General features: G+C 47.6%; 1 protein-coding gene across 2 annotated transcripts in view; it reads left to right on the top strand.

Annotated features, from left to right (window-relative positions):
- The window catches only part of LOC138296808 (exportin-5-like), a 1,097,230-nt gene that overhangs the window by 429,511 nt on the left and 649,265 nt on the right, over positions 1-18,454 (top strand). For both annotated transcript variants that reach the window (XM_069236256.1, XM_069236254.1), the window contains exon 14: positions 2,395-2,510. In XM_069236256.1, coding sequence (XP_069092357.1) covers positions 2,395-2,510 — 116 coding nt within the window. The remainder of the gene's footprint in view (positions 1-2,394; positions 2,511-18,454) is intronic.

The following is an 18,454-nucleotide window of genomic DNA, read 5'->3' as shown; positions in this document are numbered from 1 at the left end:
GCCTCAGTGAACATTGAGCTTAGTTCTTCATTTTATGTGCACTATGGGAAAGTGTATTTTGTGATGTGGTTGAGAGACACAAAAAGATGATAGACCGAATGCTGAACATTGTCAAACATTCACCCCCAGTCACAGAACTGGGTTTAATCCATTGTTATTTTGCTCCACGTGCCATTCCAGTTTGGACCCAGCCAAATGCAAATCAGCCTTGACCCTACTCCTGATGGGAGCAGTCTAGCCCGAACTTCCAGGCCAGCTCCTCCCTGAATAGGAAAACAAGCATCCTGGGACTGATTTCAGGGTATCACCTTTCACCAGCCAGGCTAGCTTGAAACCAGTGGCGTAGCAAGCGATTGAGAGACCGCACCATGTAATTATGTCACAAACTCGATCAGGTCCAGTTAGGTTCTTTAACAAAACCCTTAGCACAGTCCTAGGTAGCTGCAACACATACAATTGTCTAATCCTGACTGTTCTAAGTGTGAAGCATTTAGAAGTACCTAAGCAGCTAATAGGTAAGAGGCACAATACTGTAAAAATTCAACGCCAGTTTCTAAAAATATTTAATTTTAATCTTAATTTAGACACCAAAATGACAAGAATGTATTTAGTGGAACCAGAAATACGATTTGTTTTCAAAGGTAAGTAAAATAAGTTACGTTTTCAGATGCAGTAAATCAGTGGTTCCCAACATTGACTTCTGTGGAACCTTGCTTTACCATTATGGAACTCGGGACCCCTGCTGAATCATAATTGGAATCCGGGGTCCCCCCCCACTGAGTCATTACTGACAGCTTGGGCCCTAATCTGTTAATATTATTTAATTTTCTAAGCAGTTGAGGACCCCCCTGGGGAGGTTTCATGGGCCCCCAGGAGTCCCCGGACCACAGGTTGGGAACCACTGCAGTAAATCATTGTAAGCGGTTAGTAGCCAATGAGTTAAAAGAACTACATTTTCCTGAATTAGACACAGCGGACTCAAGCTAGCCGCTTAGTTCCAGAGATGCAGTTTACCTGCCCTAGTCAATGTCTTTTTTTTCTCCCTAAAGTAGTCCAGTCAAGAAGTGGCCCTAATGCTATGGATGAAGGATGCTGAGGATTCTGAAGGTGTTGTATGGATGCTGTAGGGATGCTGTGAGTTTTCCTACAGCCACTCCGGAGTCCCTGAACTTCTAGGGTCATCTCTGGCCTCAGGACTGATACCGATGTTGCAGCCAGGGAGTCAAGTGCAGATATTTTTTGGTCTGAGGCAGAGTCTATTCACAAGGCGAGGAATCTGCAGTTAGAAGGATCATTCAGAAGAACAAGTTGCTTGCTTTTGGGATTGATCTTTCTGGTGGATAGTTTATCTAACTGCAGATTCCTCACCAACCCTCCCTTCCTGTTCTGTGAACTGGACTATTTTTTCATTTAATAAAATCCCAATCTAAAGCTCTGCACACCGGGCATGCTAGTTTGTGTTGATCACTTGTGTCCGTTTTGGAACTCCCTCAAATCATGCACACACCACTGCATCTTCCCACAAGCTCTAGATCCCATATGCACTGCTCTCAGCCCCATACGCAACATGTCGCTGTCCCCTTTGCATAGGCTTCATAAAGCCCATTCTGCACCTTCTCAGGTGCCAAGATAGTCTCCCAGGTGATACGTTAGCTTGCAAATAATAATAACATAGCATGGCATAACGCATGCAGATGCCGAAAAAGAAATTATGCAACTGCTTCTTTGTGCTATTTCCCTCTCTGCCCTTGATCCCCGCTGCATAGCATCTGCATTTTTGCAGTTTCTGTACAGCATTAAAGCCAATAAGTCTTTGCCAGTGCTTTTTTATTTTTGCTGATGCAGAGCAGCATCGTCAGAAGTCATAGGCAAAGCCAGAAGGTCTGCATTGGCAAGGCCAAAAGAGGCAACGTATTGGCTTTGTTGGTCCTTGTTCGATTTGTTGCTAGGATGTTTGCTTTGTTTTTTTTCTCTTTTCCTCACCTCCGAGCGGCATCAGAACAAATGTTCCTTGCACACATGGTGAGTTCATATACCCACAACATCACTTCCACTCCTGAGACAACAGATCCGTACCTGGTGCTACTTCAGCATCTACTGCAACTTGTTATGAGGGTAATGAAGATGTTTCTGGATCTAGCCTATGAAGATGTTTCCAAATCTATTCTTGTGTCTGCAAACTTCAAAGATAAACTATCTGAAGTAGCGTGGCTCTAGAAGACACCTTAGAGAAGGTTAGAACTTGTTCTTACGTTATGTATTTCAGGGTTAAGTATTTGGTGGTGAAAGTTTGCAAACCTCTAGTGTGTTTCTGAATATATAAAATGCAAGCATGAATGATTTGATGAGGTTCAGCACGCTGCTAATATACTTTTCTCTTCTTCATTTCCTCAGCCGGAATACTTAAATTTCTGAGTTCCCGCTCCCCCTCTTCCTTGCAGCAATGGGAAGCTGTTACGTTCTTTATTGAAATAGTAATGAGTCAAATTTTTAAACTTCTTGGAAAGGAGGTATGCGTTTCTTCCTTCTGCAGTACGCTTTAGTGCTGTTATTTGTCGATTATTGCATGAGCTTTGGTGATTTATGTATTGGTTAGACTATAACTCGGATGTCTTGTGGGGAACTTACTGTTATTTGTTTTGATGCCAAGAATTATTTAATAAGCATGACAAACATTTTAGAAATGCTTTAGAAGCATTGAGTTAATGATTATGAAAATGTGATGATTTTAAAAAGACTTGATTAGCACTTATGTCATGGTTCTTAATATGTGTGTGAAAGTGGTGAAATATAGTGGAGTTTTACAGGGAAATAAAGTGCAATCATGGCATCCTATGGCTCATAAACATTCAAAAACCTAGAGTTGTTTCTTTTCGTCTAAGTAGAGGCAATTAAAAAGTAACTTAAATGTTGCAGAAAACATTTGCCTGAAAGGTCCACTTCCATCCCCCTCGAAACAAAGCAGAATATGTTGCCTTTGTTCATCGCCATTTAACTATAAGAATTTTGACACTTTGAAAACTGCGTTGCTCATCATTGTCATTTTGTTTTTCTACTAAGGTGATTAAAGATCCATGATATCAACTGTGCCTCTTTAAGCCTTTTTTCCCTGGTCACTTTACTATTTTAAATGTATTTTTTGGTTTTACTTAATGTGCCATACAGTATGGAATTTGTTTTTCTTTCCCATACCCCCCCAAGAGAGTTTCACTCCCATCTGTTTCTGCTTCTAGGCTATCTTTTTTATGTTGTGTTCCTCTTGCACTACAAAAACAGACTTGAAATGATGAGTAAATATCTATTTCAACCGTTCACAATTTTGAGGCATGGAACTTCAGGAAAGTACCTTTTTTGACATGGCTACCCTTATGTTTTTTGTCACTGGTACTGAGGTTTTTCGACTGAAGACACACTAGGGTCCTTCTAACCAGGTCCACAATGCCAGTGCTCTTTACCTAAAACAAGATAAATTAAACTAATTGTGTACAACTGATGCACACTTTAGCACCCCTATAAGTCCATAGTAAATGGTACCCCTGGTACCTAGGGCATGGTTACTAGAGAGGGTCCCTAAGGGCTGCAGCATGTATTGTGCCACTCTAATGGTCCCCCCTACAAAATTGCTTGCAAACTGCCATTGCAGGCTGCACGACATGGTGCAAAACATGTGTGGAACACAACATGGCACACTCATTGTGTGCCATGCCAAAGTCACTGCATATAATATATTTAACTCACCCCTACAGCAGGTCCTGGAGCCCTACGTCAGGGTGTGTTCTATTTTATGTGAAGGCATACCTGCATGAGCAGATATGCCCCTGTGATGTCTAGTTAGATTACTAGAGATTACAGGTGAACAGGGAAGCCATCTTATGGTATGTTCTGGGCACGGGTCATTAATGAGTTACCCAGCTACATAACAGCTTCACTGAAACCTATTGTTTGGTATCCAATACCTTGTCTTAATAAATCTATGCTGATGCCAGTATTGGATTTATTATGATGTGCACCCAGAGGGCAACTTAGATGTTCCCCCTGAAGCCTACTAGTCTTCTAGTGTGCTGGCTGACTGTTGTCAACCAGCCTGCCACCACAGACAAGTTTCTGACCCCCTGGAGGTGAGAGCCCATGCTCTCAGAGGCTAGAAACAGTGCCTGCTCCGGAGGAAGGTGATCACACCTCAAACAGGATAACTAGTGTAGCAAGCTGGCTTCTGGTCGCAGTACTCCCCCAGCCCCCCACGTTCTGCCTTATTTTTGATGCAACTTTGAAGTGCACTAGGTTCCTGCTAGCCAGATCCCCAGTGCTAGAATTCCTTCCTAAAAGCAAGACACCTGGTCACTTGATCCCCAAGAGCCAGGCCCGTTTAGTACCTTTAAGTCCCTAGTAAATGGTACAGCTGGTACCTAGGGCATGGGTACTGAAGAGGGTCCTAAGAGTGGCAGCATAACTTGCACCACTCTAAGGGACCCAGCACCAACCTCATGATGACTGCCATCCCAGGCAGCGTGAGAAGGTGCTCCCAAAAGTGAAAACTCAACATGGCACCCAGTCTGTGCGCCATGGCCCTTAAACACCGCATGTAATATTTGTAAGTCACCTCTACAGCAGGCCTTACAGCCCTAAGGCAGAGTACATTATTTTCCATGGGTGGGCATATCTGCAAGAGCAGATGTGTCCCTGTTATGTTTTTGTCAATTCTTAGACATAGTCGTGGAGCCCTTTTTATATACTTGTGCTGCACACTGGTCAGTAAGAGTTTCCCAACTGACCCTTCTGAAACATGGGAGGTTCGGTATCAAATATATCATATTCATAAACCCTCACTGATTCCGGTGGTGGGTTTATTAATACATGCACCCAGAGGATGCCTTAGAGGTGCCTCTTGAAAGCCTACCAACTGCTGGTGAGTTGACTGACAAGTTCTAACCAGTGTGCCATGAACAGATGATGATCTGACCCCCAAGGGTGATAGCCTTTGCTCTCCACGTCAGAAGCAAAACCTGCTTGGGCAGGGACATTACACACCTCTCCCCACAGGGTGATCTGCATTCCAAGGCAGGCCCCTCCCCCTGGCAACAGGACCCATTTGGCACCTGGACAAGAGGACAAATTAGCTATGCAGAAGGCATGTTGCATTTCCAGGTTGTGCACACCCCTAGGGTGACCAGCCTGAAATGAAAACACCTTCAGGAATTCCGCCATCTTGTGTGTGGTGAAATTTGGAATTCTGGGACAGGGTGATTGATGCTCACTCCCCACAGGAAGTGGTCATCTAGGGGGTGAAGTGACCCCGCGGGTAAGTAGGACATTCGCTATTACTCTTCACTCTCCTTAACGCCCCCTAAATTGAGCAATTAGGGGACCCCCTGATACCAGGGTCCTCAGGTATTTGCTAGACACAAAAGGAGTGGACAAAAAGCCTGCTGAACCCTAGAATCGAGGACCATCCCTGACTTAGTGTCAACCTTGCCAGCCTGCCTGCTGCACCGACCGTTGAGGAGCAACTGACCTGCCCTGCCGCTGCAACCTCCAAGAGTCCTGGAGACCGGCCGGTGCCTTGGAAATTGCCAAGAACTCCTCCCTTGGAGCAGAAGAGCTGCTTCCCTGTATCTGTAGGCAGCCAAAGAAAGAACTGTGAGGACTGGGACTGCCTAAAACCCGAAGCCAGACATCCCCACTGCACCTGAGCCACCTAACCTGTATTGAAGTGGGCCAACTGTGTCATTGTGGTCCCCAGGCCCTCCAGAGACGAAGTCCACTTTGAGTGCAGCCACTGTGGACTTCCTGATAGCTTCTTCAGTCTTTCTGCAGAACTGTCCCCTCTTCCACCACGTCCCTCCTCCCCCTCCCTCTCTCCTCCCCCTGCAAGTGACTTGGAGACAAAGACCTGACGCCGCAGGACACTTCTGCATCCATCTTCCCTGGTCCAAAAAGAGGCCCAAGGGTGTCCACATGTCTCTGGGCCTCGTGAGACCTTAACCCACTTGTTGGCTTGGTCAGACTGTACCCTGAGTCCACGCCTGCAGACTGTTTCTGCAGGCCCCCCCCCCCCCCCCCCCCCCCCCAAGCAGCCATGTGTAACTCCAGCATCAGACCCGATGCCAGAAGACACTACTGCAACTGAACCCCACAAGCTGAGGAGATGTGGACCAATGGTCTCCCCACGTGCCAGAGGACCTCTAGGGTCGAGCCCCCTTGTAGTTCCCCCGGATTGACCTTCCAGTCCAAACTTGCACCAACTTCATGACCGGACTGTTTCCCTTAGAAGTAAATGGGACACCCAACTCCATACCAAACCTCTGCACCTGGATGCCCTAGAGGATCAAGATGACCTGTTGGTTTGGCCTTGAACCCTCCCCCATACTCAACCTTAAGTCCTGGAGTACAGTCCTGTAAGTTGCTTTGAATTGTACAAATGCAGTGCATGCTTTCCCCATAGGATAACACAACTGCACCCAAAAAATGCTTTTTAAAACTCTTAACACTGATCTAGAGAAGTACTCAACTGATTCTGGTGATCTTTGTATCAACGTTTATATAAAAGTATGTGTTATTTTTATAAATTGGTGTTGGATTTCTTTGAGTGTCTCATTTACTGTTTGAGTGTGCGCCTTACATGCGTAGCACTACCCTCTGATATGCCTAACTGCGCAACCACACCACCACAAAAGAGAGCATTTGGAATGTCATGTCTGCCTCTGTTATACCTCTGGGTTTTGCCTAGACTCTTTGCACAGTGTACTTCATTTAGGTCCACTATATAAAGAGCCAGCTTCCTACAGCTAGTAAATCAGCATATCTGGGCTGGAGGTAAACTAATCTAATTGTGTAGAATTGGTGCACACTTTAGCACCCCTATAAGTCCCTAGTAAATGGTACCCCTGATAACTAGGGCATGGTTACTAAAGAGGGTCCCTAAGTGCTGCAGCATGTATTGTGCCACTCTAGTGGACCCCCCTCCCCCCTACAAAATTGCATGCAAACTGTCATCAATGACTACATAGCATGGTGCAAACCATGTGTGAAAACACGACATGGCACACTCATTGTAACCCATGCCAAAGTCACTGCATATATTATATTTAACTCACCCCTACAGCAGGCCTTGGAGCCCTAAGGCAGGGTGTGTTATATACTTTTGGGAAGACTGCCCCTGTGATGTCTAGTTTGATTATGTGACCCTGGCTTTCCTCAGACCTGGAGAATGCCACCCCCTGATGCCTTTTGGGCACCAGGACAGACGTGAAATTAGCTATGTAGGAGGCTTGTTGCACCTCCAGGCTAGTCCCTCCTTTAAGGTGGCTTGCATGATATGCTCCACGAAGGAAGGGTACCACCATCTTTTTTTTGATGTAACTAGGAACTCTGGGAGAGGTTTATCCCACTCCCCACAGGAAGTGGTCATATAGGGAGTGTAGTCAACTCGGGGGTAAGTAACCCATTGGCTACTACTCTACACCCCTTTATATCCCTAAATTCAGTATTTAAGTGGCTCCCTGACACCAGGAACTTAGATGTGTCTGGCTATAAGAAGAACAAGGACAAAGAGTCGTCCAGCGCAAGAACTGTGGACTAGCTGTGGCCTTTGATGCCAAACCCTGCCTACCTTCTCCTATTCAGAAAATTGAAAGGAACCAACTTGTCCGTTTCATTCTCCAAAAGCCTCGGAGACCTGCCAGCACTTTTCCAACCAGCCAGCATCTCCCTTGCAGTGGAGGAGCCACTTCTCTGCACCAGCAGGCACCAACTGCTACTGTCTGGTTCTCGGTTTTGCTGACCATCGGTTCCACCGTGGCAGCTTCTCGCCAGGAAGAGGATCCTGGGTGTACAAGAGTGCAGCCCCATTGACCCTACCTGTTTTTGAGACGCTGAGCCTGCCTGGAGCCTCTCTGCACCAGTTCCTGGGGTACCATCACCAGTTGCAAGCACCAAGGCTTGTTTGTATTTAGTCTGAACACCACCACAACAGCCAAAATGTACCTGCTCATTGAGGGACTTCGAGAGGCCAGCTCCACACCGGATGTCATCTTGCTGTGTTTCTTTTCCCTCTTCCTCAGGTACACTAAAAACAGTGCGAAACTCTAACTCACCAACCATGCCGTACAAAACACCTCTGCACCCGAACTCCTCATCCCAGCCTCAAGACTGTTCTGTGGTCCTGAGATCCACCCCACCACCCCCAAACAAGCCTTTTTCCTACAGGTACTTTTCCCTCTTGACTTTCAAGTGTAACATCCAAGGCTACCACTGGTGGAACCAGTTCTACACCCAGACACACCAGGGCAGGTACACCTGAATTGTTGGTGCTTTGTGGGACCTTGGCCTCTACTTAACTTAAATCCAGAAGAACAGTCCTGTAAGTCTTTCGCAAGTAATACTATGCAGTGTATGTTTTGGCCACAGCATAACATTACAGCGTTCAAAGCTCATGCCTCAAATTTGCCTCCTGTATTTTCTATACTTTGAAAAATGTCGGACTCAAAAAGCACTTACCTTATCTTTTGGTGTCTAGAAAAATAACACATATTTGTATATTCATTTAAATTGATGCTGGATTCCTTTATTTTGACTGGGTCTCAATTATTGACTTTGTGAGTACAAAAAATGCCCAACACTCCCCTCTGATAAGCTTAAGGCTGCTCAACCATGCTATCACAAATAGAGCACCTTGGGATGATTAAAGTAAGCCTTGCCCACTAATTTGGGGATACCAGAATCTTTTCACAGTGCACCTCACTTGACAGAGAGCCAGCTTCTTACAGGACTTGTATTAGATGATAAGTGGGTTGAAGGACATGAAAGGAGTTTATTTGATGTAAGCTTGGCCTACTCAGGAAGAGGAAATTTTCTTCTGCTCCAGGATTCTAGCCCACCAAAAGGTCCCAGTGACATTATTCCTCTATCCCTGGTCTTCTATCCTTTACGGTGCTTCTGAGAAACGGTGCCATCTGTGTTTTTCCCCTTGAATATCTGACAGCCAGTTTCGGTACCCCAGGAAGGAAAACATACAGTTTGCAAGTTGCTTCAAACGTTAGCAGAGTGATAAACCTGGATATCAGTTAGCAGTTCACCTTATGAAGCACATTTTATCCAGGGGTTATGTATGTAATAAAACTAGTAATTGCTGTTTACATTAGCGTTAGGTAAAACCTACACCATTTGTTTGTCCTCAGAATTATATGCAACTTCCTTCAGCTAGCACATAACCTCCTTAGTTATTTTGCCAGAATTGGACCTTGTGATTTGCATGTTACACAAAGAACTCTGCTGCAAATAGATTAACCAACTTGGGTATCTTACATGTGCTTCAAATCTGTGATATGCAGGTTGTCAGGGGTTGACTAGATACTAACAACCAGGTGACTCCAACGTTCTTCACCATTACAGTTTGCATGAGAAGGTGAAAGGCGTGGAGTTTGATAATATTGTGTTTGAGGCATGTTTGGCTGTAGATACAAATGGTTTGCATACTCCTGCCATCTAGTGTTTGGTCCGGATGTGTGCAAGTTGTATTTCTTCACAGAAGTCTTTTGAGTTACGAGGTAGAGTGACTCCTCTTGGTGATAATGCATAAGGGCATCAACTCCATTGTTAGAATGTTTTTTTTCTGCTATTGGGTTTTGACCTGTGCTCTGGGTCGACACGGTTGAGGTGCTCTTTTTGGTTCTGGTCACCTATAGTTTTCAATTGCATTTCCCTTTTCCCTTGTGTGTGGACGATAAGCTAGATATCTACTGAACAAAGTCTTTGGACTGCTGCCCCTCCTGGGCCTCACCCTTCGGGGCCCACTCCTGTCTCCATCCCATCTCCTGAGAATGTCCCGCTGGTGATGGAAAAGACGTCTTTCTGTTTTTGTCCTTGCTGCAACGCAATGTACCCCTGGACTGACTTATATCAGCTCTGCAACTTCTGCCTTTCGCCAGAACACACAGAGGCCTACTGCAACTCTTGCTGCTGTTTCCGCTCCAAGAAAACTCTTCAAGACTGTTACGCTCATCTACTTGAGGTGTCGTGGAGGAGCGCGTAAGAAACACTGGACCTCTTCTCGGCGAAGCAGAGGGAGAACAACACCCTCTGCCATCGGCAGCAGAGGAGGCTTTATTCATCAAGGGCAGTTCCGTATCCAATTTGGGGATCAGTCTGCAGATGGTTGACCTTCACCAGACTCAGCAATCTGGGAGTACAGTATCCTCACCCAGATCCCCCAACTCAAACCCTCCCCCAACTCCAACACTGCCCAGAACAACCTTCAGCTAAAGAAAAAAAAATGCATCCCCTCTGGAACAACAGACACAGGCTCTTGTTCTGACACAGCCTTCCACCATGTTCAGCACCAAGCAAACGGTTTGGTACTCCTACCCTGCACTGGCCCGGTGCTGAAAAGACTTTCCAAACAAGGTGGTTGGGCTCCAGCAGCTTCGGTATCAGACCACTCTTAGGTGCTGAGCCACCATCTGACATCAACTTCCACTGTTTTGACATAAAGTGCACCTTCGGCACTGAATCAGAAGCAAACTTTAGATCTGACCATTTGAAGCCACAAGATTCCGGTGCACCAATTGTGCCCATCCTCCATTGACTGCAAGAACTGCTGTATTACAGACAAAAGCAGATTGTTATACATCCTCATAATGTCCACATCCTTGCATGCCCTTCACCTGCTGCTGCTCCATCAGCTAAGAGACAGTTGTTCACAGAAGCCTTGGATACTTCAATCCCTGCAAAAACACAAAGACTGAGAAGGCTACCAGCCCTTTCATCATCATCATCATCATCACCCATCCAACCTCTTTACCTTTTCAATCCTCGCCTCATTCTTCAGGGGACCCAATTGACATGTCACCTCGGGGGTCTTCACACTCTGATGCAATTGGCCATGGTTTGGGGAGTGCACTTTCCGGAAGTACACACTAATTATATACACAGTAACGATCAGTAAGGAGCATAAAAACAGCAAGCATTGGCAAAAGTATTAGACAATAGTGAGGGACCCAGGGAGGACCAAACCATATACTAAGAAAGTGGAATGCAAGATTACAGTCCCCCCACCTAAGGATGTGGAGTTGTTAGACGGGAGCTGGAGGAACTAGGAACCCCAAGAGGTGAGTACCTGAGTGATCCCCAGCGACCAGTAGAGCAGAGGTAAGTACCTGGTTTTTCTCAGAACTAACAGGAGGACTTATCAGAAGGATTGTGCAAGACCCAGACAAGACTGGAAGGAACCAAAAGTGGATCCTGGCAGAAGAGGTCCTGCAAAGCAAGGGGACCGAGTCCAGTTCGTGATGGAGTGTCCGGTTGTGGCTGGAGCCACTTCCCACCCTACTGTGGATGCAGGACCAGATTGACAAGGGAAGAAGACCTGCTGTGAAGCCCAGGAGCTGAAGAGGAGTCCTTGGAATGGGGCAGAAGGTGTCTCACATCATTTGTCTGGTTGCAGATGGTCAGTGGTGTGGGAGAACCACCAGGTCTTAGCAAATGCAAGAGGAGCAAAAGAAGAGTTGAACGGCTGAAGAGGACCAGCAAGGCCCAAGGGACTCAACCCTTGGAGCAGAGTCTGAGGTGTCTCTCAGCAGTCCGGAGAGCCAAGAGAAACAGTTACAGGCCCCACAGGCAACCCCACTGGCAGCAGGCACATTAAGTCGCAGTGAGGCCCAGTCAGCACACCTGAAGAGTCCCACAGCGATGGAGCAGCAGAGGAGACTGTGCTTGGCAGGATGAAGTGCTGGAGGCTGGGGCTACATGGAGCCTGAAGATCTCTTGGAGCAGGAGCAAACAAGCCTTGGTAGCTGCAAGAGTTCTGGTGCACAGGGGGACTGTTCTGCAAGGGCTTACCGTCTCCCAAGTTGGACAGCTGGCAGAAAGGACCACTCCAGACCACCGCCTGTGATGCAGGATCCATGCAATTCCAGAGGAGAGCAGATCCATCCAGCCGGTCCTCATTACAGTTGGTGCCTGCAGATGCAGGGGAGTGGTTCCTTCACTCCAGGGGAGATTCCTTCACAGAGTTGACTTTCCAAAGGAAGAGCTGTCAAGCAGAGGTACCAACTTCATGTCTGGCTACTTGAAACAAATGTGGTGCCAAATGTGGTGTGGCCTATAAGTTCACTATCGTATATCACCCACAAACCAATGGCATTGTTGAGCGATTCAACAAGTCATTGAAAGTTACGATTGGTTGGCTCCCTGAAAAACTCAGGAGGTGGAGATGGGATTTCTTACTTCCATGCATGCTTTTTGCTTACAGGGAAGGGCCACAGAAGTAAGTAGGTTTTCCCCCTTTGAGTTTGTTTCCTCATCCTGTAAGAGGACCCCTTTGTCTTGCGCAGGAGGGATGGGAGAGTCCTCTCAGAGAGCCTAAGCACAACATTGTGGACCATCTGCTTGCCCTTCATTCCGGATAGCTGATGGAAAAAGCTTCCAAAAATCTTGTGGCCATCCAAGAGGTCCAGAAGCTATGGTATGACCAAAAAGCTGGTCTGGTGGAGTTTCAACTAGGGCAGGTGGTATGGGTTTTGGAGCCTGTGGCTCCTGTGGTCCTCCAAGACAAGTGGAGTGGACCCTACTATAGGAAAGTCACTCTTTTCGGCATGGTTACACTCCCCCCTCCCCCTTACCCTCACCCCCCACTTTGTGCCTGTTATCACTGTGCTTAGACTGTTTTCACTGGGATCCTGCTAACCAGGACTCCAGTGATTGTGCGCTCTCCTCTAAATTTGGTTGCCTTGGTACCATTTACACACCACTTGACTTACTGGCGTACCCCTGTAAATCCCTAGTATATGGTACCTAGGTAGCCAGGGCATTGGTACACCAGGGGACCCCAATGAGCTGCAGTATGTATTAAGACACCCATGGGAGCACATGCAAACTGTCCGAAGGCCTGCCATTTGCAGCCTGTGTGAAAAGGTGCGTGCATCACTAAGTCCCCCCTCTGGTAGGCCATTGAGCCCTAAGGGCAGGGTGCAGGTCCCTCTGTGTGGGCACCCCTGCAAGAGCAGAGGTGCCCCTACGAACTCCAGTTCCAATTCCCTGGACTTCATAAGTGTGAAGAAGCCATTTTAGCTATGTACTGGCCGTAGGTCACCACCTATGGTCCAGCTACTTAATGGTAACTCCGAACCTAGGCATGCTTGGTATCCAGCATGTTGGAATGATAGCCTAATACTGATGCTAGAATCGGTGGCATGATTCCATGCACTATAATGCTCCTTAGAGGGACTCCCCTACCAGTCTTCCAGGGTCTGTGAGCAGCCCACGCTGCTGCAGCCTCCCAGACAGGGTTCTGCTCTCCTGCTGCTTGACCAGCTCAAACAGGGGAAGGCTGAACAAAGGATTTCCTGTGGGGAAAGGGGTGCAGCCTCCTCTCCCTTGGAAATAGGTGTTACAAGACTGGTGAGGGGTAGCCTCCCCACGCCACTGGCTTGCTTTCAAGGGCAGATTTGGTAACCTCCTTGCATAATACAGTTTATACCAGTCCAGGGACCTCTAGTCCCTCCTCTGACACGAAACTACACAAAGGAAAGAGTGATCACTCCCCTGTCCACCACCCCAGGGGTGGTGCCCATAGCTCCTCCAGGTGACCACCTGATTCTGCAGATGCCCCTTGAGTGGTCAGTTTAGGCAGGTGATGTCCATGACTCCTCTGATAAGTGGTTGTAGGAAGTTGGCTCTGTATGCACTATTTCAAAGTAAGGAATAGTATGCACAGAGTCCAAGGGTTCCCCTTAGAGGTAAGATAGTGGCAAAAAGAGATAATACTAATGCTCTATTTTGTGGTAGTGTGGTCGAGCAGTAGGCTTATCCAAGGAGTAGTGTTAAGCATTTGTTGTACATACACCTAGACAATAAATGAGGTACACACACTCAGAGACAAATCCAGCCAATAGGTTTGGTTATAGAAAAATAGCTTTTCTTAGTTTATTTTAAGAACCACAGGTTCAAATTCTACATGTAATATCTCATTCGAAAGGTATTGCAGGTAAGTACTTTAGGAACTTCAAATCATCAAAATTGCATGTATACTTTTCAAGTTATTCACAAATAGCTGTTTTAAAAGTGGACACTTAGTGCAATTTTCACAGTTCCTAGGGGAGGTAAGTATTTGTTAGGTTAACCAGGTAAGTAAGACACTTACAGGGCTTAGTTCTTGGTCCAAGGTAGCCCACCGTTGGGGGTTCAGAGCAACCCCAAAGTCACCACACCAGCAGCTCAGGGCCGGTCAGGTGCAGAGTTCAAAGTGGTGCCCAAAACGCATAGGCTAGAATGGAGAGAAGGGGGTGCCCCGGTTCCGGTCTGCTTGCAGGTAAGTACCCGCGTCTTCGGAGGGCAGACCAGGGGGGTTTTGTAGGGCACCGGGGGGGGACACAAGCCCACACAGAAATTTCACCCTCAGCAGCGCGGGGGCGGCCGGGTGCAGTGTTGAAACAAGCGTCGGGTTTGTAATGGAAGTCAATGGGAGATCTAGGGATCTCTTCAGCGCTGCAGGCAGGCAAGGGGGGGGTTCCTCGGGGAAACCTCCACTTGGTCAAGGGAGAGGGACTCCTGGGGGTCACTCCTCCAGCGAAAGTCCGGTCCTTCAGGTCCTGGGGGCTGCGGGTGCAGGGTCTCTCCCAGGTGTCGGGACTTAGGATTCAAAGAGTCGCGGTCAGGGGAAGCCTCGGGATTCCCTCTGCAGGCGGCGCTGTGGGGGCTCAGGGGGGACAGGTTTTTGTACTCACAGTCTTAGAGTAGTCCTGGGGTCCCTCCTGAGGTGTTGGATCGCCACCAGCCGAGTCGGGGTCGCCGGGTGCAGTGTTGTAAGTCTCACGCTTCTTGCGGGGAGCTTGCAGGGATCTTTAAAGCTGCTGGAAACAAAGTTGCAGCTTTTCTTGGAGCAGGTCCGCTGTCCTCGGGAGTTTCTTGTCTTTTCGAAGCAGGGGCAGTCCTCAGAGGATGTCGAGGTCGCTGGTCCCTTTGGAAGGCGTCGCTGGAGCAGGATCTTTGGAAGGCAGGAGACAGGCCGGTGAGTTTCTGGAGCCAAGGCAGTTGTCGTCTTCTGGTCTTCCTCTGCAGGGGTTTTTCAGCTAGGCAGTCCTTCTTCTTGTAGTTGCAGGAATCTAATTTTCTAGGGTTCAGGGTAGCCCTTAAATACTAAATTTAAGGGCGTGTTTAGGTCTGGGGGGTTAGTAGCCAATGGCTACTAGCCCTGAGGGTGGGTACACCCTCTTTGTGCCTCCTCCCAAGGGGAGGGGGTCACAATCCTAACCCTATTGGGGGAATCCTCCATCTGCAAGATGGAGGATTTCTAAAAGTTAGAGTCACTTCAGCTCAGGACACCTTAGGGGCTGTCCTGACTGGCCAGTGACTCCTCCTTGTTGCTTTCTTTGTTCCCTCCAGCCTTGCCGCCAAAAGTGGGGGCCGTGGCCGGAGGGGTCGGGCAACTCCACTAAGCTGGAGTGCCCTGCTGGGCTGTGACAAAGGGGTGAGCCTTTGAGGCTCACCGCCAGGTGTCACAGCTCCTGCCTGGGGGAGGTGTTAGCATCTCCACCCAGTGCAGGCTTTGTTACTGGCCTCAGAGTGACAAAGGCACTCTCCCCATGGGGCCAGCAACATGTCTCTGGTGTGGCAGGCTGCTGGAACTAGTCAGCCTACACAGACAGTCAGTTAAGTTTCAGGGGGCACCTCTAAGGTGCCCTCTGTGGTGTATTTTACAATAAAATGTACACTGGCATCAGTGTGCATTTATTGTGCTGAGAAGTTTGATACCAAACTTCCCAGTTTTCAGTGTAGCCATTATGGTGCTGTGGAGTTCGTGTTTGACAGACTCCCAGACCATATACTCTTATGGCTACCCTGCACTTACAATGTCTAAGGTTTTGTTTAGACACTGTAGGGGTACCATGCTCATGCACTGGTACCCTCACCTATGGTATAGTGCACCCTGCCTTAGGGCTGTAAGGCCTGCTAGAGGGGTGTCTTACCTATACTGCATAGGCAGTGAGAGGCTGGCATGGCACCCTGAGGGGAGTGCCATGTCGACTTACTCGTTTTGTCCTCACTAGCACACACAAGCTGGCAAGCAGTGTGTCTGTGCTGAGTGAGAGGTCTCCAGGGTGGCATAAGACATGCTGCAGCCCTTAGAGACCTTCCTTGGCATCAGGGCCCTTGGTACTAGAAGTACCAGTTACAAGGGACTTATCTGGATGCCAGGGTCTGCCAATTGTGGATACAAAAGTACAGGTTAGGGAAAGAACACTGGTGCTGGGGCCTGGTTAGCAGGCCTCAGCACACTTTCAATTGTAAACATAGCATCAGCAAAGGCAAAAAGTCAGGGGGCAACCATGCCAAGGAGGCATTTCCTTACAGTGGTCATCTTGTAAAGTGACCAAGCCCCTTTTTGGGCTATTTAGGGACTCCCTTGCAGGTAGGTCCCCAGATTCGGTGTGCAAGACTTCATCAAGACTTGTAACCACCTTTTCTGTCTCCTCTTGGCCACCGGAACTGCTGCTGAACTCCACAGGAGCCGAACAAGACTGCCACACCGAGACAACCTCGTCCTGCAACATTGTTCCCTTGGCTCCTGTCAGCACTATGCAATATTTTCACAGCTGTGCATCCTCTGGGGTCGGCAAGACTTCAGATGCTCCAAAGAAGCAAGAAGGAATCTCCCTTGGAGTGAAGAAGTCAATCCCCGGCTTCTGCAGGCATCTAAGGCAATGACGTCCGGCTGCTGAGATCTGCCGTCCCCTGGATCTACGAAGATTCGTACATCCACGATGGTGGTTCTGAGGGTCTTCTTTACCTTCTGTCCAACTTGGGAAATGGTGAACCCTTGCCTCTTCCTCCAGGGCGAAATCTCTGTGCGCCGCTACTGTTGCAGCAACCAAGGCTCATTGACTCCCACGCTGAGAGATTTTAAGGCTCCAAGTAGCACCCCCCCCCCTTTCAGTATTCTTCGATATGCTGGAACCAACTGGGACAAGATCTTCTCCAATGCCTCCCAGAGGAAGATCGCAAAAGGGGACAGGAGATAGTTTCAGAAGGGCAAGCCATCTCAAACTCCATTAGATGTGCCACTGATGCAGCGGATACCGCAGCACGTGGCATAAATACCACTGTTATTATAATAAGGCAAACTTGGCTCAGATGCTCTGGCTTCAAGCCAGAAATAAAGCAGGCAGTTCTTAACATACCTTTCTATAGAGAACATTTGTTTGGCCCAGAGGTCAGCACCACCATAGACCAGCTCAAAAAGGATACGGAAACAGCAAAAGCATCGGGCCCTACTCTCCACACCACATAGTGGTACTTTTTGACTGCCCCAATTTAGGGGAGGCTTCAAAACACCATTTAGTGAGCCTTCCATCTCCCAAACCAAACAAGGAACATACTTCTACAATAGAGGTTCCATCAAAGGCTCAAATAATAAAGACAGAGGTAAGGTGACCACCTCTAGAGGTTCTGCCTCAAATACATGCCAGTGACTGCTTCCACCTTCCATCAGCACACTTCTCTCCAGTAGGGGGAAGAGTAACTCATTTCTATCCCCAATGGTCCAATATCACCACAGATTAAAGGGTTCTATCAATCATCCACCATGGTTACTGTCATCCTCTGTCCACCAAATATTCTTGCGTGCACTCACAAACTTTCACTCAACCATCTCCTTCTTTTAAAAGAAGAGGGTCAATCCCTTCTTCTCAGAGGAACTATCGAGCTAGTTCCCGTAGCTCAGTAAGGGTTAGGAGTATATTCCCAATACTTCATTATACCAAAGAAACATGGTTCACTAAGACTAATTTTAGATCTCAGACTTTTCAACCAATACATTCTCTCAGAGCATTTCCATATGATCAGTCTTCAAGATGTTATTCCCTTATTACAGCAAGGCCGCTTCATGGCAGCTTTAGTTCTCAAAGATGCTTACTTTCACATTCCCATTTATTCAGCACATCGCAAATACCTCAGATTTGTCATTGCAGAAAAACATTGTCAATTCAGAGTTTTACCATTCGGGGTAACAACCGCTCCCAGGGTATTCACAAAATGTCAAGCAGTTGCTGCTGCATTTCTCAGAAGACAACACATTCATGTCTTCCCCTACTTGGACGACTAGCTCATCAAAGCCAATACCATTAACAATGTCAGAGTCATACTGACTACACAGTAGACCTTCTACACACCTTGGGATTCACAGACAATTTTCTCAAAATGCCATTTGCATCCCTCACAGATAGTCTTATCTGGGAGCAGTTCTCAATGCTTACTCAGGGTTGGCATATCCAAGTCCAGCTCGGATTCAAGATTTCCAAACTCTTCTGGCTCGATTACAGGAAAACCACACTTGCAAAGTAAGAACAGTGAGGCAGCTACTACGGATGATGGCTTCCTGCATTGCCATCATTCCCCATGCCAGACTACACATGCGTCCCTTACAGCAGGTATATATCTCGACAGTGGTCTTACTCACAAG

The sequence above is a fragment of the Pleurodeles waltl genome, chromosome 5, assembly GCF_031143425.1.
Source record: "Pleurodeles waltl isolate 20211129_DDA chromosome 5, aPleWal1.hap1.20221129, whole genome shotgun sequence".
NCBI lineage: Eukaryota > Metazoa > Chordata > Amphibia > Caudata > Salamandridae > Pleurodeles > Pleurodeles waltl.
This window is presented reverse-complemented; position numbering and strand designations above follow the sequence as displayed.